At 31.8% G+C, this 23,193-nt stretch overlaps 1 protein-coding gene across 5 annotated transcripts in view; it reads left to right on the top strand.

Moving 5' to 3' along the window:
- The first annotated feature begins 312 nt into the window (after positions 1-312).
- Positions 313-23,193, top strand: part of LOC118197266 (uncharacterized) — an 86,367-nt gene continuing 63,486 nt past the window's right edge. For 4 of the 5 annotated variants that reach the window (XM_085823209.1, XM_085823212.1, XM_085823213.1 and 1 more), the window contains exons 1-4: positions 313-437; positions 2,328-2,428; positions 10,667-10,803; positions 19,421-19,533. In XM_085823209.1, the coding sequence (XP_085679335.1) occupies positions 2,332-2,428; positions 10,667-10,803; positions 19,421-19,533 (347 nt within the window). In that variant the 5' untranslated portion in view covers positions 313-437; positions 2,328-2,331. Of the gene's footprint in view, positions 504-2,327; positions 2,429-10,666; positions 10,804-19,420; positions 19,534-23,193 lie in introns of all 5 variants that reach the window. The other variant, XM_085823210.1, reaches the window with a different exon arrangement.

Consider the following 23,193-nt stretch of genomic DNA (forward strand, 5'->3'; position numbering starts at 1 on the left):
AAATTACATAAAAAAAAAAAAGAAAATACTTACGAGTGAATAGTAATCCCGGGAATATTTTTCGAAAATCTATTTGTGCATCCATATGCAATATAATCAGACATGCTTCAAAAAGAAAAGGGAAAAAAGAAAAGAAATGTTACAATTACAGACTTCCTTGCACAAGTCACAGTGATAACAGTAACATGGCCACCAAGCTTCACCGTTTGAGTTGAACCTTCCCTCCTTCTATTCTTCTATCCTCCTTGTTGAATATTGTAATTGTCGTACTCCTTACCTTAGCTCATTGGGTTGGTACAGTCAAAGAACTTCCAAGGCCAGAGTTGAGAAGTTTTAAAATTTATATTTCTGAGATGGCAACAATCGTATTTTTGGAGCAAAATTTGAAGTTATGAGTAGCGTTTACATGTTTTGTTTGTCAACGTTCTGTTAGGATTGTAAGCTTACGAGTCCTTTCTTTTATTAATATATATGATTAATTTGATTTAAATTAGCAATTTAAGGTAATGTCAATGTTTCATTTGTGTATTTCATTATCTTATGCTATATTCAATTAGGCGTACGTTGAAATATTTTTGTCGTTTCAAAGTATTTTGTGATGTATTGATTTTAACATTTTATTTCTAAATAGGAATGTATTCTGCTTAAATCTTTATTATCTATTTCAAGGTAATAATTTAATGACGAGTTTTAATTTATCAGTAATGACTCGTAGATGAAAGAATGTTATCATTTCACTGTATAAAGCGATTAGTTCGTCACACATACGGATACGTAAATTTGCCAGTATTGTATAGTTGGATTTCCAGGTTTATACAAATAAATGTGGTCCGTTATAGGACAAGGTTTTTGAAATACGTCATTCTGTTTCATGCTTTATTTATGATCTAATCTAAGAATGTATTTCTTACGTTTAGCAAAATTTTACCACTTCCAAAATGAGCTGATAATGAAAATATGTTATCTTGTTGATACTATCAAGCTGAAACATGTGTCTTTCTAGAGAAAGCAGGATACTTTCTGAGTATCTAAAGTCTTGGTTTCAACACAGGATAGAAATTTTATGTTTTTCGCATATTTTTAAGCCAACATAGAACAGCTAAATCACGCATGTGAGTGCCTCACTCTTTGATAATTTTGCTCATCATGCAGATTTTTTTTTTTATATAAAGTTTTGGCTTATCTTTAGAATATGGTAACAGGTAGTTTGGCGACATTTTGGTAAGGCAATAAAGGTTAATAGCTAGGGCTTTAACAATAATCTGAGAAGTACACAGTTTGAATCACAGATTATTTTGTCTCGGAGAAATGAGACATGTAATGTGACATTTTCCGGAAAATTCCGATCATGATTTTAGCTAATAAGCACTTAGAAACAATTTCGCTACTAGAGTGCAAAATCGCTCACTTATTTGTTTGGCGCTTTTTACAAGAGTAAGAATTTGATTTTTGTCAATTTTCTTTGACTTTTTAAGTGAAAATAGGTCGATGTGTACATAGATAAAGTCAAGAGTGTGCGCAATGCCATTTTTGTGCAATTCTGGGATGTTTTTTTAAGTGAAAATAGGTTGACGTGTAAATGGATACCGTGTATGTGCAATTCTTAAAAATGCGCCAAGCAGTTTGTGATTCTGCACTTTCTCCCAATTTCGCACCTAATCTTCGTCATGATTAAGCATTTTTGTTCCATAAAAGTTCTAGTATAAGCGTAATTTGCTAGCAGATTGTTGGAAAAAATGTTGAGTTTAAAAAAAAAAAAAACCGCTTTTACTTTGTGAAAACAAAATGGCGTCCAAAACAAAACTAGCAGGTTGCTGTAGCAGGGTTGGTCGCCAAAAAATCGCCAAGTTACCATAATGTAAAGATTCAGCAAAGTTTCTTCTTTTTTTTTCTTTTATAATTTCTTGTTTCTATTGAAATGCTTCTTTTTAGTATTAATTATGCAAAGAAGTTAGTGCCTAGCTGCTGCAAACTTGACCAAAGAAATTTTTTTTTGCCTATTCTCAGAGTTGCTAATGAATTGTCAATTTTCAATGGAGCTATGGATCTCAAAGTACCAAACATTTTTTGGTACGTTCTGTCTTACAGTGGAAAAATCCTTTATTTACTGACAAGGCAATAATCAATGAAAAATTGTAGGTTGCTTCAATAGAGTTGATATTTTTTTATATGTCTCTTTATCAACAAGTACAGTATGAAATTTCATATATATATATTTATAAAAAGTATTCTCTTAAAAGTATAACTCATGTTCTCAGCATTGCATTTGTTATAAAATGCCAATTATTTGCCAATATTTACAATAATCATATTTTCTCTTTAAATAGAGTAATGATGGGCAAAAGAGGAAAAAAGTCTCAAAGAAAGGTCATACATCTCCTTTATCGGAAAAAAAATGTACCACCACTTTCCCAACTGCTAACTATTAGTAAGCTAACTCTCCTTATACAATTTAATTTCACAGATTTGAATTAATAAATTTCTAAAATACATTTTGTGTGAATATTTAATTATTTCAGAAGCTGTTTATTATTGAGAATAGTTTAATATTTAAATTTGCATTGTTTGTGTAATGCAAATTTAAATATTAACTTATTAATAACTTATTAACTGTTGAATAATTATATGTTATGCTTCTGTAACTGCTGAAGAAACTATATATTTATAAATTATTAGTTTGTATTTTGGTTTTTAATCATTCGTCTCCTAATTTTTGCCTCTCTTAAAAGTTAATAATCCTTTAGATCTACTTTCATATATTTGTTTATTTTGTGAATTAATCCACAAGTAATTTGCTAGGAAATGTTTTAAAAAATTGTAAATTTGCTGTGATTTCTAAATTAAGAATTTAATTTTTATGTTTAAACTTGTGTCGCGAATCTTAATCATATTTAGCAGTATTATAAGAAATGTATTTTATACTTGAATTTATGACAATTTGGTTTGCCTTTCAAATGTAGAAAATTTTATGGGTATTTGTCTTCTGCAGTGGCTTTGGCAAAAATGTTTTGGCATATTTCTGAACTGGCAAGAAACAAATGTTTACAGATTTGTGCTTGTGCAAGAAACAAATGTAATACCACCCTGTCAATATACAGGGATAATGTAATACCACCCTGATTTTCATGCAAAATACTCATTATGCCTTTTTATATTTGAACAGAATCATAAATTTTAAGGTGTTTAATTTATTATAGTATATAATTTTGTTAGCAATTTATTAAAAAAATTCTAAAATTCATGCATATTCTAAAATTTATTGTTTACAAACTCTTTCTGGTGGCCACAGTTCAGCTATTCAATTGCTGCTCATTATGCCTCAAACATAATAATATCACAGCCAGTTTGGTGCCTGAACATGAACTCCAGGTAATGGTGAGCTGTAACCTCTGGGCTTTTTGTATCGCCATTTTGTTGATTCCTGTGATCCCATACGAAAGAATATTTGTAATCCACTAAACCAACTCTCAGTACAGACTTTTGTCTTTTTTATAGCTGCTTCAAATGGTTCTTTTTAACATATAATTAATTGCATATTATGCCCATTTTCACAAATTTTTTCTTCTTGTAAATTTTTTTTTTTTGGGGGGGGGGAATACCTTCTTTTTCAATTGACAATATACTCAAAAGAGTAAGCATGATAAATATTTGCAATGAAGAACCACTATAACAGTAACAGTTTTCATTAGCCGATGATACATGAACTACAAGCGTGCATATTATATTTTATATTACCATTATATTTTAAACATCATTATATTATACCATTATATTTTAGGTTCTGCTCGTATATGCGCCCTAAGATTATCAAATGTGGCGATATGTGTTCTGCACTGGTTTTTGGCATGATTCTGTGCTGAGGGATAGTTTGGTGGACGATGCTGTTTGTATGGCAACCCTTTTGACGTTGAAACTTAACTCTTTGCTGCATTGTCATGCGTGTTTTGAAATGGCCTATTTTGCAATGACGTGGTGAGAAGGTTTCAGTCGCATATTTTAGATTGTGTGGAAAGTAAATTTAGTATTAAAAGGTACGATGTTGGAGTTGTTAACGAGTCTTTTCTTCATGGGTGTGTTTATAAGGTTCGAGGTGTATTTTTGGAATTTCTGTGGTACTTTTAAAATGGAGTGCAAAATGCGAAGCTGCTACGAGAATTCGGATGATGAAGGGCATTTCTGATAGTTGTGTGGATTTGCAGTCAAATGTTTGCTGGTAAAGTATGTGGCTTAAAGTCAGTGGAGTTTAAGATTTGGATCGTGATTTTCGTGTAGTAAGTTAACTTTGGAGGAAGTTTTTATCGTTAATTTCGAAATTTTGAATCGCAGAAAGACATGTGATATAGCAAAATCGTGGCATTTTTGTTGACATGTTGTGTGACTGGCGAAATTTTATTCCGTATGTATTATGGTAAGTGCATTTTATTTTATTGTTTTTATTTTGTAGAATGTTATGTTCATTGTTTTCTTACTATGAATTTCTGTTATTTGAATTGTTTGTAATTTATTTCGGTTTATTTTGTTGATTTGTGCACAATGCCTAGATTGTGCAATTCGTAGATTTTTTTTTTTTTTTTTTAACTTTAAACAAGATTCTGTGTACATGGTATTCTTTGAAATTTATTGTTGTTATGTTAATTTATTAAAGCGAGGTGTGCATAGTTCATAGTTCAATTTTAAAATAAACGTATTTCACTCAAAATTAAATGCCATCGAGCCCAGGGGCTTTCTTCATCTGTTAGGAGCTGATGGTGTTGGCTACAATTATTGGGGCTGTCAGGAAAGTGAAGCTGTACAGAACAGGAGTATTAAGGAAGTTATTGACCACCAGGCTGACCCACTGAATATGGTAATTGTCGTACTCCTTACCTTAGCTCATTGGGACACCGTGTATGTGCAATTCTTAAAAACGCGGCAAGCAGTTTGCGATTCTGCGCTTTCTTCCAATTTCGCACCTAATCTTTGTCATAATTAAGCACTTTTATTCCATAAAATAAAAGTTCGTTTGATCTTTACAATATGGTAACTGGTAGTTTGGCGACATTTTGGAGGCGATAAAGGTTACTACCTGGCACTTTGGTAATAATATGAGCAGTACTCAGTTCCGATTACGCATTATTTTGTGTGAGGGAAATGAGAGATCATGGCATATGTCATGTGATATTAATGGACGACGGTTCTTTAATCGGAAAAGGGGGGAAATCGGGAAAAAATCTGGAAATTTTGTATTTGGCTTTATTCTGTGTTGTGTGAAACAGTGTTCGTGAATTTTTGGATCCCATAGCCGTAACTAAAGTGAATTCGAAATGGGTATTTATGTATGTATTAATTTAATGTATGTGCTCATTTATATTTTAAGTAGTGTTTTTGAATTTAATTATATTTTAATTAAATGATAGTTATTTTGTGAATTTTATGTTTGTAGGAATTTGGTATACGTTTTAGTTGAAGTAAATGTGCATGGAAATAATATAAATATCTGACATATATGTTCTTTTTACCGGGTTTAAAGATTGAGAAAATTGTCATGTATTTTCGTGAAATTTTTTTTAATTTATGAGAAAAAAGCAGTGTACGTGGATATAGTGAAGAGTGTGCGCAATGCCATTTTTGTGCAATTCTGGGATGTTTTTTAAGTAAAAATAAGTCGGCGTGTACATGGTTTAGTGATATTTTAATTAAATGATAGTTATTTTGTGAATTTTATGTTTGTAGGAATTTGGTATACGTTTAAGTTGAAGTAAACGTGCATGGAAATAATTTAAATATTTGATACTAAGTATTTGTAATGCTTGCGGTATGAATTTGTTGGTGACGTGTATAATGTAATAGATGATTTAGAGGTAAACGTTTTTGGATATTTTATTTATTTTATATGTGGAAATGTTCATTACTTTTTCGCGATCAGGTAATTTCATATATGTTCTTTTTACCGGGTTTAAAGATTGAGAAAATTGTCATGTATTTTCGTGAAATTTTTCTAATTTATGAGAAAAAAGCAGTGTACGTGGATATAGTGAAAAGTGTGCGCAATGCCATTTTTGTGCAATTCTGGGATGTTTTTTTAAGTAAAAATAAGTCGGCGTGTACGTGGTTTATGTGTATGTGTTATTTTGAAAAACGCGTAAGGAGTATGGTATTGTGCACTTTTTCCCAATTTTGCAGTGAATATTTGTCATGATTAAGCAGTTTTGTTAGATAAAATTTCTAGCATAAGTGTAATTCGGCTAGTAGATTGTTGGAAGAAGTGTTCAGTAGATAAAAAGAAAAGAAACATGTCTTTACATCGTGAAGAAAAAATGGCGGCGGGAAAGAGAGTTGGTCGCCAAATTTTCGCGAAAAAAACGCCAAGTTACCATAATGTAAAGATCAACGAAAAGTTCTAGCGTAAGCGTAATGCGGCTAGCAGATTGTTGCAAAAAATGTTGAGTAAAAAAAAAAAAAAAAAACCCATGCCTTTACTTTGTGAAAACAATATGGCGTCCAAACAAAAGCTAGCAGGGTTGGTCGCCAAAAAATCGCCAAGTTACCATAATCCAAAGATTAACTCATTTCTCTAATTCTAACTTGTACTGTTTTAGAAATGCCAGCCATATTAGACCCTTTGTCATAAGACTGACACCGACATTGTCCAATATCTAAACCATCAAGTGTCAATTAAGACACTAATTTTCTACAATGCATTTAGAAATACATTCTTCTATCTTTCCACCAACTTCTATGAAATCAATTTAATTTTCCTTTATCTCACACTATCACCACACATTTTTACGTATTGAGTCACCTGGTTCATTTTTTCTTTATGAGACACATATGGGGTAAATATAATTCCTTTCCCTTTGTTAGGTGCTTTGACTAATGAAGATTAGAAGAGTTGAATTATGTTAAGAGTTGAATTATGTTTGGCAAGCGAAGAGATTAAGTCCAGGAAATTTCTTTCCCTATATCAAGGACATTTTGTAAACAGGCTACTTGGGATTTCATCAGATCCAAGAAAATAACAACAGCTTGTTGAAAGATATAGTACCGCATCCATGACTATATAGAATTTTTCTCCATTTTTCTTTCTCTGTATGAATGAGTTGCTCAGTGTCGTGATCGATGCCTTGGCAGGATTTCATTTGTTGTACTCGAATTTTCCACTAAATCATGCACCTCTGTGGATTCCAGACGCTTCACACTCAGTTAATCTTGCTAAAACGTTTTTCCAATTAAAGAATCCTGTTGTATGGTGTGACGGCAGCACCATGTCTCTGATAAATCTTGCAGGGTGTACAAAAAATTGCATTCTTGTTTTTAGAATATGTAAACCAAGATCTAAGCTTTTTATTATTTTCTAATGTTCTGCATTACATGTCAAATGTGCTGCCATCACGTTCAATGGGATTGAGGTTTATGTTTTACCGGATGTCTACCGGCTAGGAATACTGATTGATTGTGTCATTCTGCTGCCCATCCCGAGGTAAATGAAGAGATCTTTATATCGTGGTTTCATGTCCTCCAGCTATTTGCTTGATGTCGATGAAGAAGGTTGTACTTTCAAATGCTGACTTGTAGCTTGTTTGAGGATGATATATGTGATCATGTTTGGTCATGCAAATTGCAAGAAGTGTTAATGCCCTCTAGAATCTCAGCATAATCGGAATTGTGGCAGGGTCTGATGGTTAACTTCTTCCGTGAAGTTATTTTTTCCATCTTAGCTGAAATTTGTTTTCTCTTTGGCTCGTTTTCTGTATTCCGCTTTTCTCTCCCTCGATGTGCAGATGGTTTCTTTTAATCTAACTATACTCGATGAATATTAATTTGAATTATTTCATTTGTCCAGGACGGCCCAAGGTTAATTTTTTGGGTTAGCTCTCGAAAAATAGTTACAGTCCTTCTCCATTTCCCAGCAGACGTTGCTATGGGAACCAGGTGATTTCTTTAACAATCTATCGTTCTATTTCTTATTTGAATACACCTGGCCCAGACAGCAAATGATGCAGCGACTCCAGATGTTACTGATAGGGTTTGTCTGATTCTATCAGTGACTCCTGGAGTCCCTCTATTGGCCTCTTTCTGATCTTGTATTTATAGTTGTAATCAGCTGTACTTAACTTCATTTTAACTCTTGTTCCTTTAAAAGGGTTCTTAGTATTTAATTACTGTAATTTCCGGAAGAAAGGCTGCATCAGCGTAAACGCCGCACTCGAGAAAAATGGCGGAAAAAAAATTAAAATTACACAGAAACGCCGCATCAGCGTAAACGCCGCAATAGATTAAATTGTGCGTGACAACGTCGTGGGCCGTATAGATGCAAAAACTCAACCTAAGTCCCGATATATGACATACCAGTTAAGAAAAATGCATGAAATGAAACCATAACTCAAAAATAAATTAAAGGTAAGAAATGTATAGCTTCTGTGCCGTTTAGAGACATTTTCAAAAATTTTCCGCTCCCTTCTTACTTAAAAACTATCCAACAAGTACTTGTACCCAAACTGATGGGATCTGTATTTGGCAGAATGCCAAGAAAAATCCATTCATGCTGAAGGGGAAATACGTCAGAGTTCGTTATTGCGAGGCAGGTGGAGTCGTGTCCGCTTTTGAAGAAAATTGCAGAAAAGGCAGGGGTGGGAAGAGGATGGGTCCTGGAAGATTCATCGAATGGCAGAGGAGAGAGACTATTCAAACTGATGAGAAAGTTGATTTGAAAGGGGGAAGAATGTTATTGTTCTGAGATCTCGTTTAGGGTGAATAAGGCATGTAGGTCCGTTCAAGGGAAAGAATGTAAACAAAATAACGTTCGCAAAAAGCAACTGAGTGGTCTTTTGTGTGGGAACAGCACCAGTCTATGCACAAGGCCATCCAAACTATGTACAATGACCATCATAGGAAATATTTTATTTTTAGTGCACCTAAACGCCGCACCCGCTGAAAATTTAAGTTTTAAACACGTAAATGCCGCGGCGTTTCTTCCGGAAATTACGGTACAAATCTTCTTAAAAGAGGTTTTTAAAACTTGGCCTTAAAGCTATTAACATTGTACTAAAATTAGACAGCTGTTTTAGAGAACAACATACCAAAATGATCCAGCGTTATATTTGAATTTGCCGCGCGGGGCAAGAACCCCTGCTTGACCCCCGCTAGATCCGGGACTGTCACTGTTTACATGGATTTTTGTCAAATATTTTTGGTTAGAAACCTTACGTGTTTGCTATCTAAATTTTTTGTTTTGGATTTTTAGCTTAATTTGTGTGTTCGAAATGTGGGTTTTTGCATGTGCGAAAACCGTGTTTTTGGAGACATTTTAGGCTTAAAGTTCGAAATGTAGAAATTTAGATAGTAATATGGCACTGTGGAGTTTCTCGCCGCATTTGGCAACTTGAGGGCGCATATAAGAGTAGTTCCATATTTTAAAATCAAAAGTAGAAGAATGTCATTAAAATGAAATGAATTGTAAAATGCAAAATCTAAATATTAAAAAAGTGGCCAGAAGTAGCATTTATAAAATAGCAGATTTTTATGTAAGCTTAATTTCTTTTAGCAAAGGGATTGAGATTAATTTTAGAGAAATCTATATGAAAGCACGAAAAACAATGTGTTGTAATGAGAAGCTGATGTTTCCAAGTGAAACCCAAGAACTGATACTTTCCCTGCAGTTTCATTGCATATTTTAAAAAAATGTTAAAAAAACCCACACAGTTAATTTCTTTTTGTCATTTTTTAAAAAATAAAGCAAAGTGTTTGTTTTATAATCTATGAAAATTTCAAAACTTTGTTACTGATATATTTTTAGATGTGCAATTTGAAGTTAATAAACATCAAAAAGACTAAAATTTGAGTAATTTTCAAATTCTTCCCTTCCCCAAAATTACATTAAAAGTTTTTTTTTTCCTCCATTGTATCCAACCATGCAAATAATAAAATCCTGAGATTTTCAGTTTGTGCATTAGATGTAAATATGACGAAAAACTGCTTCAACATTAAATTCACAATTCTTATTCGGATTTTGAAAAATTCATGTCACCACATTGTACTGTCATCCACAAGCAGTCTAATGTCTGGGATTTGAACTCGATACCTCTTACTTGGAAGCAGTTTAAAAATCGATGACAAACATTATGAGTGAACAATGATAATGACTCATAACTTTTTCAAGAACTATTGTGAAAGTTGTGGTATCCTGTGTAGCAATAGTAAAAAACGTTAAAAATGCATAAATAGCATTAAAAATCAGCTAATTCGATTCACATTTGTGGCATTATTGCTCGCATGGCTTATGGATAAATTAAAGGAGAGAACGGTCTTCTGAAATGTCCCAAAAGACGAAGTTCCTTTTTGTCTCCTATTATCCCTCTTGCTAATGGCAGTTGGGCAAAGCAGCACTGCATGTGAACAAGGCTTAAGGCTGTCATTATCTTACTTATTTTGTTAGTAAAACTTGAGCATAAATGCCACAACTCTTCTTTACAAGTATGAAAAATCTCATTTGATTGTTTAATCTAAGATGTGCCATCAATACTGAACTGAATATCGAAACATGAATGCAAATGATATTGCTCAAGTGAGAATCGTAAGTAATATATATATGAGTTTAATATATGTTATAAAATCTTTAGTATTTAAGCTTTTTTTAAATCAGATGGAAATAACTGGATGACAGTTTGTATTTAAATTTTTATTTCAGCTTCACAAGCAAAAAAGATTAAAAATCTTGTACAAAATAATCGAGCTCTCGCTTTTGCTGCCCATGAAGCTCGGTCCGAAGTAGCCACATATAAAAATATGCTTCAGGATTATTTCAGAGATAGAAATCAAATTCTGGTAAGTTGTTTTTATGTCAAAATCTGCTCATCTGAGAACATATATGTTATTGGATTTAATTTTGAAGTTATATTTAGGATGGCTGAAATATATATATTTCCCAGTCTGATATTTAACTTTCATAAATACATTTATTACTGTTAATATAATAAATGTTTTTTTATTTACGTGTTAAAGAAGCAATGTGGGTCTTGTCTTCATTTAAATTATTAAATTCAAAATTGATTTTTGAATTTTGCTCGTTGGTTTGTATTTACAATTGTTTGGCAAACAAATAATGTACGAAATTGTTTAGAAGAGCCTGTCAGTTGGCTGCCTCTCCAAGCAAATCTGAATGAATAACATAATTTTTGCTGCAAACTGAACAAAAATAAATGAAGTTATTTAAACTTTTTGAATAATAGTAAAAGTTGGAATTGTGATTACTTTTTGTTTTTATTTATTGTATTTTGATTTTTTCTCAATAGAAAGCTAATTTTAAACATGCATATCCAATGTGCTTTGGCTATAGGCTTTATTTTCTTAATTATTGATCTGTGGCATGACCTTACAATTATAAAGTTTCTCTAAAAAAAGTAGTGAATCATAAAAAGTAAAATGTTCTGTTTTATGTGTAAAATTTGTGAAAATGTTAAAAAACACATTTGATAATATTGACCATTTTCCAAAGCATATAAAATAATATCTTTTCTAAATTTTTATCTAACAAGCCAATTACTTGTTTATGTCTTCCAATTACACCTGCTCAAATCCAGTGCTTATTTATATATATTGTTGAACTTTGTGCAAACTGAACTTTGCTTGTCCTTGTGATGCCACAAACAAGTCTTATGAATTCTGTGATCGAGTGATTTGATAAATAGAAGCGTTCCTTACTCAAATTTCTCTCAAAAAAAGTAAGAAAGCTGAAAATAAAATTAGGTACAGAACAAAAGATTTAGAATATCCAATTAAATGTTAATATATTTTGCATTAGTATAACAATATCAGTAGTTCAAAAACCCAAAACATGCATTATAAAGTGATTTTAAGTCAATTTGCCATTCTCTGGACATTGCATTCTTTGCCATTCTTTGCAGCATCTAAACCTCTTCGTTTTCCCCTTTTTTGCATAAAAATATCCGTTTTGCACACTTCAAGGTTGAACTATAGGGCAGTTTTACAGATGATAGGGTTATTTAGATAAGTTGCGGTAATTTTCGAAGAAACACAAATATATACACACAAGCATATTTAAGGATTTATAGTGATCAAATAAGTTCAGAATTTCATTGAAAAGATGTAACAGAGATTCATAATTGTGATGACTCAGTATAATTTCTAGCATTGAATATAATCCTTTTTTATTGATATAGCATTTTCATAATGCAGTCAGCAGTGGTTCTGATTTTTTGATGTCATGGACAAGCAGCAAATTGCATTCGTAATGTCAGAAAGGATGTCAAAATGAATAATAACACCACCATATGGTTGCATACCAACCATAAGCACTATGATGGGGGATGTTAGCGGAATGATCTGAAATTGGTGTTATTATTTCTACGGGACTTCATTCAAGTTATGCTGCAAAGAATAATGATATACAACATCTGTGTATTTGAGTATTTCATGAGTAGGGATCATACAATGATAACCATATGTAATAATAAGCATGACTATAAAATTGTTGGGGTTCATATACAGGGGCTGTTCGCACATTTTTTTTAGATGGTTTTGCTTTGCTGTAAAAAAAAAAATCATCTGCTTGGAAGTTTGTTTTTTAATTGCAACTACATTTTTTAAGTATAAATTATCGTCTGCTACATGACAGTTTTGTTTTCATGCAAAATGGCACTTTTAAAGAAGCAGTGTATGGAATGCTATGTTTGTACACTTTTCAAACAAAATTTTTCATATCTAGTTATTAAAAAAACTCTGTGAAAGTCATGCTTTTTTTATATTATAAGCTACGATAGGTAATATTATGAACAAGAAAGAAAAAAACATCAGAGTCTGGCTTCAAGCAAGAAAATTGTTCCAAATACATATGCAAGGAAAAGTCGCAATGTTTCGAATGTTGTAAGGTAAGATTTTTAATGTTTTAAAAAAAAATCCACCAGTTTAAAAGGACAGTTGCGAAATTATTAAAATCCTGAGTTTCAACTGTAAACAAAGTGATTAATGCTGATTTTTATCTTATAAAGGTGAAAAAAACCTAATGTGTGTCATAGTTCTCTATGGCATATCACGAAATGCCAGGAGTGGTTTGAGCGGCTACCAGGTGCACCTGCAGGTGAATGTCCTGTATTTTCTGGCAGGATTGCTTCAGATATTAAATAAGAAGTCGTGAACCCCCCTCCCATAACACTGGTGTTATGCACCCCGTGCCTAGGATGAATGACACTGTGGTTATAGTGTCTTAATGGAGCCTCTAGAATGTCTGGCAACTTCTAGAGTATTTTGTCTTGCCCAGCAACAGGCAATACTGGGTGGACCTTTTTTATCCTGTACTTTTTTAGTTTATATATGGCAGAAAATGACAATATAACTAGAAATTCCGCTTTTGCAGGCAAAACCTTTAAGGTAGACCTTTTTTTCTCAAAACAAAACCCAGTGGAAGTCCATCAAAGAAGAAGAAATGAATCCTTCATCGAGTGAGGTAGAAATGATCTCTACTTAAGTTAGTGGAGAAGGGCAGGAAGCTAATAAAAACATGACTGCCTCTCTACATAAAATCAAAAAGAGGGAACGAGGAAACATGCCATATTATGTATGTGATGCCCTTGCCTTCACTCGCTTTAGGTACTTTAGATACATTGAGAATACTCTAGGTATTCTCAATACTAAAGAGTTACACCTGAGCTCTATTAAGGGGCAGCCAGACCTTATAAACAAAGTGGGCGACCCAAACAGATGGAATTAGGAAGCATTTGGTTTCTGCATTTAGCACAAAAGGCTGTTTAGCAGATGTGTCTGATACCTGACAAACTCAATTTGAAGAAGATATTGTGAAATGCAGAATTCTTAATGAGAAACATTTATCTGAACAAAAATGGGAAAATGTTGTCACATTAGATGCATCTTGGATCTATTTATTATCATCAAAGAGGAGGGAAAAAAAATCTTAAAAACATGGTTCAAAGGATCTAAAAGTTTTTCGAAGTGATTTATGGTTGAAGCTGGTTTTTCATATAACAGCAAATTGAAAATAAAGAGAGTGGGAAAAATGTTAAGATCAGTTCCACATATTACCAGGAACGTATTTTATACCCAGTTTTCAAATATGAAATACCTTCTCTTTACCCACACTGCCATCAATCAGTAGAACTGCATCAAAACAAAGCAAGCAGCCACACATCAAAATCCATCATTAATTTTGTGGAATTAAAAATGGCTATCAAGTCCATACCTTTCATTCATATCTCTACTAAATCTCCTAATGGATTTTTAGACTTTTAAAATGCAGATTGTCCAAACATCAACCTACAACCCCCATTGGACTTTGGAGAGCTGTTTAAGAGGAATGTAATTTAAGAGGCTGTTTAAGGAAAATACCTCTTCCTATACTACAAAAGGCATTTGAAATTATGATGGAGAAACATAATGAAAAATAAGGGTTATCAAGTAGTACATTTAAAACACAAAAAATGTAGGTGAAATATCTATGTAAATACAATGAAAATCATATAAAAAATGTGCAAACAGCCTCTGTATATTTTCTTTTGATGTGAAAGCCACAATGGCACAACTTGTTTAACTGATGTTTAAGTTCAACTTCATATAAATGCATGCTTGTGTCTTATTAAAGGCAACTGGTGTTTTTTTTTTTTTTTTTTTTTTTTTTTTTTTTTTTTTTTTTTTTAAGTGGAAATAAAATGTCATAAAGTGAAATTGCTGTGAAATGAAAACAAGATAAAACAGTTTATAATAGCTATTATTAAAAAAGTTAATTAAATATCACCTTATATAATGACAAAGAATAACTTGTTTCTCTATATCTTGGGGGGGGGAAATGGTACGCTAGGTTTGTGATATGTAAAATGTGTAAACACTTTAGACTGAAGTTGTTCAAAGCATCTTAAAAATACTGTATTAGTTGTAGTTCTTGATATTCTTGTTACATCATTAGGATTGCTATTAATTTTTGCTTTTAGTTCATTTTTAAATAAATCGAATGATGGTTGGTCTTTTTATATAGCAAATTAATATTGAAGTCTCGACTGAGAATCATAAAAATTAATCCTTTATAGCACCATCAACTGTGTATGCTAGCATTATTATGCGGAGAAAACACATGGTCCTGCTGTAAGTGATATTAGGAGACATGTAAATTATATCTATATTATTCATGATTTACATTTCAACAGCATAATTTACCATGTCTCTTAAAATTGAATGATAAATTAAAATTTGGAACCTTTAGGCTGTTTTCATTACTAAATCAAGTTTCACAAAGGAATAAAATGCTAAATTTTTGAAGAACAGAATCTATGAGATCTCTAGCATGCACTCTTAAACATTGGCAGTTCAAAAATGTCATTGATAATCCTTTCTACTTAGTAATAGAATCAACGAGTTGTAGGTCTCTTGTTTTGAGATGATTAAATCTCTTTGTTGCAGGCAAAAAGTGAAAGTTACAGACATTCACATAGTTAGTGTTCAACAGAGGTAAAATCTTTGGGTCATTATTAGCAGTCAGGATATAAAGACCTTCAATGGTAGTTACTCCTGATAGAATAATGTATAATAGTTACTGTGAATGATTCTTATGATATTTATTCCCTTGGTTACTAATCCTCTTGGGGCATGAAAGCCTACACCACGTCCAGAAGACCTTACTGCACAAGTGAATCACAGACAGCATCCTGCTCAGCCAACAGCTGTCTCAGGGAGACGCCTAAACAATCCAGTGTGTGAGCGAGAGAGGCAGGGAGGGAACAGGCTCATGAGGGAAAGGTCCTTCCCCCTGCCCCATTTATTAGAGGCATTCTTTGACCCGCCATTTGGAGATGCGCCTTCTAGGGTTTACACCTCCCTTAAGGGATGATATTTGTAAATAACTTTATTGAACATTCTTCCATTATGAACTATTGTGGCACAGGATAAGCAGAAGATATTGATTAGCAACAATAGTTTTGTTATTGTTTAGTGAAAATGTTGATATCCTTCATTCTATTGGAATTGCTGATTGATTAATATTATTTTGCCATAAATTATGTTTTCCTGTTGTCTTTCTACCCCACACTAAATATTAATGTGTGTGCACAACATGCGGAACTATGTGATAATGATCAGTTACATCATGGACAAAAAGTTTAGCCATGTAGGTGTTGACACTGTCACCTACTATTAGTTTCCCTTTGGCAATTCTTTGGTTGTATTAAATTTGCAACCTAATTACAGATCATTTTTTTTGGGGGGGGGAGAACTGATTTATAATAAATATTATTACTATTGGATTCATTTAATTAATTAATTTTAATAGTTTTATTTTATTGATTTTAAATTCATTCTCTTAAATTAAATTTTCTTGAATTAGTTTTGTTTCTCATGCAGATATAATTCAGAAACATGGCTTTAGTGAAAATTCATTATGCTGCTCCTTGATAAAAAGCTGAAAACAATAGGAAAGTTTCAGTCAAACCCATTTTATGGAAGTGTTACATACCTGAACGATAAAGTCACTGGCCACAAAATTGTTACAAATATTGTACACTGCAGGAAAAAAAGGGAGACATTTCTATATCTCTCATTCTACTGGGCCAATTTACAAAATTCAAGTTATGTTTTTCGTGTCTCGAAAACGTGATTTAGGATATATATTAGATTTATATATAGCATTGTTCTAACATAGGTATTTCGACACAAAATCAGACTTGTTCTGAAATAACACACCAATTTTTTCCCCATATTTCGACAGTACGACTCAAATTATGCCAAAATATTAAATTTTGTAAAATTTGGTGCGAAATTTATGGAGAAATTCAAAAATTTATCTTGGCGCAATGTTTTCAATTTGCACCAAGAATAGTTCACTTTGCACACTTCTTAATATTTGGCAACCAATTTTCCTTTTCCTTCCATTATGCCGTAGTTGGGAAAAAAAAAAAAAAAAGCACCTCTTTCCTATCATTTTACATTGTGCATGAGTGGGGGAAAAAGTCGCATCGTTTTTACTTTCAAATAATTTTAGCAATGTGTCTAAACCGCATTTGATGTCTTATTGCTTTCAACAAATATGCTAAATTTCAAAACTCGCCAATATATAAATTCACGTATATCTTCGGAAATTTTGAATAATAAAGTGTATTTTTTTTTTTTTTTCAGGTATGCTTAGAAACATTACTTTAAGATGATGGTAAAAATTTTATAGATTATAATTCAAATTTGTTTTTGAAAAATTTATAAAAATTATTTAAAAATACAAATTTTAAAAATATATCGTAAAAAATGGGACGACAGACCTCTTGAATACGCACTGAGCGTGCAGACCAGCACACCACAAATGCAAGTTAAGAAGGCGAGGGCAGGAGTCATAATACTTTATAACATCACTGGATAAATTCCTGAATCTTCAAATAATTTGACTGAGAAATCATGGGATGTTTCGTTTATGATACGATATGCTGTTCTATGATGTAATTTAAATTTATACAACCATATAGTCACAAACCAGTCGCTCTTCAGTTTAATCTGCAATAATATGGCTTTTGTCTTTTCTGTTAGTACTAACTCAGTTGCTACTATTTGCTGGTATGCATGTCCAAGTGTTTTCTCTTTGAACACCCAACTTGCTTGAAGACCAACTTCTCTTTTCTCTTTGAACACCAACTTCCCTTTTAAATTTTTTGCTTTCTTCCAATTTCCTTCATTACTTCTACATTTGTTTTCAGTGCTGACACAAGAAAATTAAGATTTTTTGATTGTTACACTTCCATAAATTTTGTATTCCTATCAATTTTTTTAAAATATCAGTTGCATCAAAAGCAAGTTTAAAGCAAAGTCCAAAGGATAATTATTTGAATCAAAAGATTTTTGTTAAATTGAGAAAGAAGTAAACCACTCCAGCAGCACTTATCCTGTACCACGGAGTGGCCTGATTTTTATACTGGGTGAAAAACTAGCCCACTTGTTTTTGAAGTAACCATTGTTTTTGAAATTTTGTGTTTGAAACCATTGTTTTTGAAGGAGCAGATTCACTCAACACATTCACCATTTCGGTATGAATTTCCATTGCCTTTAAACCTTTCTTTACAAAGAATTTGATAACTGCACATTGCTCAATTTTATCCATACCTGAAAAAAGGCACAACACGTTAGATATAAAGGGCGGTTAAACAATGAATAAATTAACAGATCGAAATGAAACTTTTGACATGTTCCTAAGAAAGAACAAATATGAAAATGGCGTCGAAGTTTTAGGTCTAATATTGACGAATAGATGGCGCTCCGCGAACTTATTGAACAACCTTGTACATATCCTAAGTCGCGCTATCAAGACATGAAAAACACAAGTTGACTTTCGTAAATCGGCCGAGTAGAACGGGAGATATAGAACTGCGCCCTCTTTTTTTTGCAGTGTACATAGATAGATGATTTTAGAACAATTATATGTGAAATTGTATTTTTCTGTATAATGTAATGCGAAAAATCTAAAGAGAAGCTATGCCAGAAAAGTAAGAATAAAGGAATAAGTCCATTTATCATTGATTAAATGGCTATCTTGGTAATTTGGTGAGATATCTCCAAGTTGACAATGTTTTTGGCGAAAAATGTCAGAAGTCGCGGAATTTGCCAACATTTTGGTCCGTTCCCTGTATCACAGTAATAGGTATTGTAATTGAATAAGTGTAATTGATCACTGTATTAGCTGCAGCAGTAATTCAACTATCATATTTCTTTCCAATAATTTTGAGAAGCAGAAAGTACTGGAAAAATCTCAGTGACCGATTGAAAACTATATTTTGCGAGTTGTTAGTTCAGCATGAACTGAGATCTCTGCAGATTAGCTTTCTGTTTAGATGCTCTTTGCATTGTGTTGTGTCTAATGTTCTTAATAGTTTGAAGCATAAATACTGATTGTACTGTATAATACTGTGAATTCCTGTATGAGTATTTCTGTGAAAATTTTCAGAGCTTTGAAGTGTTTCATTTGTTAAAAAGACATTTTATTAACCTATCAGACTTGTGTGCATTCAATCTATTATGCACCCGTATGCATGCAACAATATGTTAATCACTTAAACTACAAAAAACTTTCACAGCTACTTGCCAGTCTGAATTAATAAATGGTGATTTCTCAGTTAATTAGGGTTTTTTCTTTGTGTGTGTGTGTGATGGTGGGGAGGTTTTTGAAAATCTTAGTGTATTAAGTGGCTGAGTTTATAACCAGGATATGGAGAAATGAAATTTATGTGTAATACTATCACTACAATTTTCATTCTTGAATTTAAGATTTATGGAATATTTTGCATTATTTAGAGTCTACTATTTTTATAGGTATATTTTAGATTAATATGTTACATTTCAAAATAGTATCTTATGTTTTTTAATTTATATTAAATTTCTTATGAAAAGATATTAATTTGTATTTAGAAACTATAATATTTTATATAATTTTATTTTTTGCATATTGCAGTTTGCTCAACTGAAGATTAAGGATATGGCTGAAACAATTAAAAAGCTGGTTTCAGATTTAGAAGACGTCTCTGCTTGTTTGAACTTATCAAGCAAGGACATTTTACCTACACAGTAAGCTTAAGTATTCTTTATGCGTTATCTTCAAAAGCTGAGAAAGAATTTTAGCATTTTCTGATTATCAGCATCCTCAGTTTCAACATACAGTAGAATATTAATATTTTAGTGTATTATTGAGAATACAATGGGACAATATAATCCATATATATGTGTGCGTACCATACATATGTTTGAGTATATGCGAATTTACACGCTTTATATTTTAAAATCAATTTCCTTGTTTACTGGCTGTAAAAATGTAGATATGCCATACAGATTTTTTTTTTTTTTTTTTTTTTTTTTTTTTTTTTTTTTTAAGAGGAAAAATTTCTGGCTACACTTAAAATGCTTTTACTATTATTTATGAACTGAATATTTATAGGTTGTAAACATAGCCAATTAAATGTTCTTCACAATTCACAATATTACCAATAAGTTGTCGACGTCTCGTGGGGGTGCTGATAATCAGAAATTACTGAGCTATTTTTCTTTAAATTTTCAAAAGGAAATGCAGAGATGTTAAATAAAGTTTAGCGAAAGAGTAAGGTAGTGTTTAAATAAAAGCTACTACTATCAGTCTCTTTTTTTCTTTATTATTAGTTTTTTAATGTTATTTAAAATGTTCCATCTTTATGAATGCTTTATTTTCTGTAGAAGCATTAACAGACTTTTTCAAATTTGATTCATCATGATGATAATTTTAAAAAATAATAAAAAGATAGTTTTATTGGAAAACTATTGGAAAGTTAGAAACAACTTCATCAATCACTTAGGTAGTAAGAAATGGCTTTATTGTTGGTTGAGATAAAGTAGCTAACTTCTATCCAAAGTCAGTTTCAAAGTGAATATTCAGGATCAATGAGATAAATACTATATTGTCTGTAGTTAACGTTTTTAATATCTGCTTTTTGATTCCTTTGGCTAAAGAAGGAACACTTTTCCTCTTCTCTAACAACTGCAAGATATTTGCTTCTGGCATAAGAAGGCAATTTCATATGGTAAGCCTTGATGCAAAAAGGTCTGATGTGTGTGCCAATCACGTACAGTAGATGCTGATTTTGTGCTGTACATTTCCTGAAGTAAACAGTATAGCAGTTGCAATCATCTAGCAGTGAAGTTAAATTCATTTTGCAATCTGATTAATATAATGCAGAAAGATTTTTGCAACAGAATGTAGGTCCAGTATTTTTCAGATATGGTTAGGCTGGGTTTTCAGAGATTTCTTTGAAATACTAACCTTCGCAGGCTTGGTTATTTATGTGATTCATAAATTTTCAGAACTATCAGAATGAAATTTTTGCTCATAACTTTCAGATTGCATGCCATTATAAATGGCAAGCTTTTTCTTTGATTAAATAATCTCCAGTTTTGTCAAACAACTTTAGCTGCCCAATTTCTTGAGCACAGTATTAAGCAAATGGCTTGGTCCTCTTGATCCTAATAAACATGCGTGGGACAATTTAAGAAAAAAAGGCCTCCTTTTTAACTAATTTAGCTGAATTATAAGTTGAAATATTTAATAATCTGTTTGAGACTAATAATTCATGTTTAATATAAATTATAAATCAGAATAACTTTAAATTTAAATTAAACTAAAATGAAAACTTTTTCCCAAATTTTCTAACAAAATTAATTTTTTACTCTTAATTTCGTTTTTCTGTTACAAATTTTAACACTCGCTGCTCAACTTCATTAAACCTTCCTTTTTTTGTAAACACAAAGATTTTATTGAGGAATCTGCATTATTACATTTTATTAAATATTTTCTCCAGAGATGGATGTCTTTCTTCTGCATTGCTTTCTGATCACAATCAGTGACTAATTTCACTTTTATCCATAAGAGGTAACTTCAAAATTTCTTTAGAGCTTCAATGATCACAAGTACTTTGAGTTCATAACTTGACAGTCTTTCTTGTAGTAGTGATGTATTTGTTTTACTCATATAATAGATCATATGCAGCTGTCCAGCATCTACGCATTGAAACCATAACTACTAGCGTCTTTATGTAATTCCAAAGCTATGGAGTACAGGTCTTTGGCTCAAAAGTTCTTTAAGATGGCTTAATGCTTGTTTCTGCATTGGCCCAAATTCACATTCTATGAAGCATAGCGCTCAATAATTTTGCCGTTTTTGAATCCACAGGCACAGTTTTTGTACCTTATTTTGAAAAACCAGGTAATTTTCTGAAATACCCTGTGAAATAAAATAAGCTTTGCATTTGTTTGACATACTTAGGTTGAGAAAAATTTTTAACTGCAGGCATCTTATTTGAAGACTGATAAATTGTACCCTTTCAAATAAAAAACGAAGAAATTCAATTTTTCTTTTTAGGAATTGAGATATTTTAAAACTAATTTCTAATCTATATTCTGAAGCTACTTTTAAAACTTGTTTTCTAACTGTTTCATCACGGGAAACTATAATAAAATCATCCATGTAAATTACAACTGTATTATCCTTTATTAATACCCTGAATATATTATAAATACATCTTTAAAAAAATACGCTAGGATTTGTGGTCAAACCAAATGGAGCCCATAAAAATTCAAATAAACCTGCATGACACGTGAATGCTATGAATGACAATGAATATATTTTTTCTCAATTGGAACATGGAAAAATTCACTTTTCAATTCAAGTTGAAACAATTTTCATTTCCCTAAATGATCGAATAGTTCCTTTACCTGAGCAATAGGAAAAGAATCTTTCTCCACTTTTTTATTTAATTGTCTAAAATTGACACATAGCCTATGTGTACCATTGCATTTTTGCATAACAGAATTGAGGATGTTTATTCAGAACAAGAAGATGTAATTATTCCGATCACTAGCCTCTGATCTATCTGTTTTTCAACAATTTTTTGTTTCACGAAAGGCAGTGTCTGAATCTTGCAATATCGGAATGTCTTTATAACACATTATTAATTTTTTTAATTTATTCTTTGGTTTTTATCTTATTTAAAAATTGTTAATCAATAACGATAAAACCTTTTGAATATTCACATCACTAACAAGCAATAAATCTAGATCACATTAATTAATTTCATATGCAGCATCTAATAAAAAAAAAGTCTTATAAAGGTCATTTTAAAAATGACTTTTGACTGTTCTAAAGGTCACTTTGAAAATTATTTCCGGTTCTAGGAAACGGTGTATTACTTTTTTTCTTCCTGACTTCCTTTTAGAAGCTGAGAATAAATATTGAGTACTGAAAGGAAACGAGTAGATATTTTGTTTACTGTTGCAATAATTATTTCTAGCGTGGATGAATTTTGGTTCAGATGTAATTCTACTGCAGCATTATTTGTCCCCTTTTTTTCATAAAAATATGAGCTGAGTAATGAGTTTTCATCAAATATGATTCTACCCTTGAAAGGTGTTTTGGATACTATTCCATTCTGAGGACCGTAAAAAAATCGCCAAACTATTGTTGATGTCAGTGCTGCCAAAAATAATTACGACAACCTTAACGCAAGAAAGGAAGTATAATAGTAAATAACTATCTAAGATTATTGTTTTAATTTAGATGAAAGGTTAATTTCATATAATACTTTTTTATTATTATAATTTATATAAAATAGGCTAAACATAACTGAATGGATTCTTGCAAACGCTATTTCGCTACCGAGTTATCGCTAAAAGCATAATTTCATCTTGTTGGTTGTTCTAACATGT

This window comes from Stegodyphus dumicola, chromosome 9, assembly GCF_044657685.1.
Source record: "Stegodyphus dumicola isolate Sdum_Otavi_A_Nest chromosome 9, ASM4465768v1".
NCBI lineage: Eukaryota > Metazoa > Arthropoda > Arachnida > Araneae > Eresidae > Stegodyphus > Stegodyphus dumicola.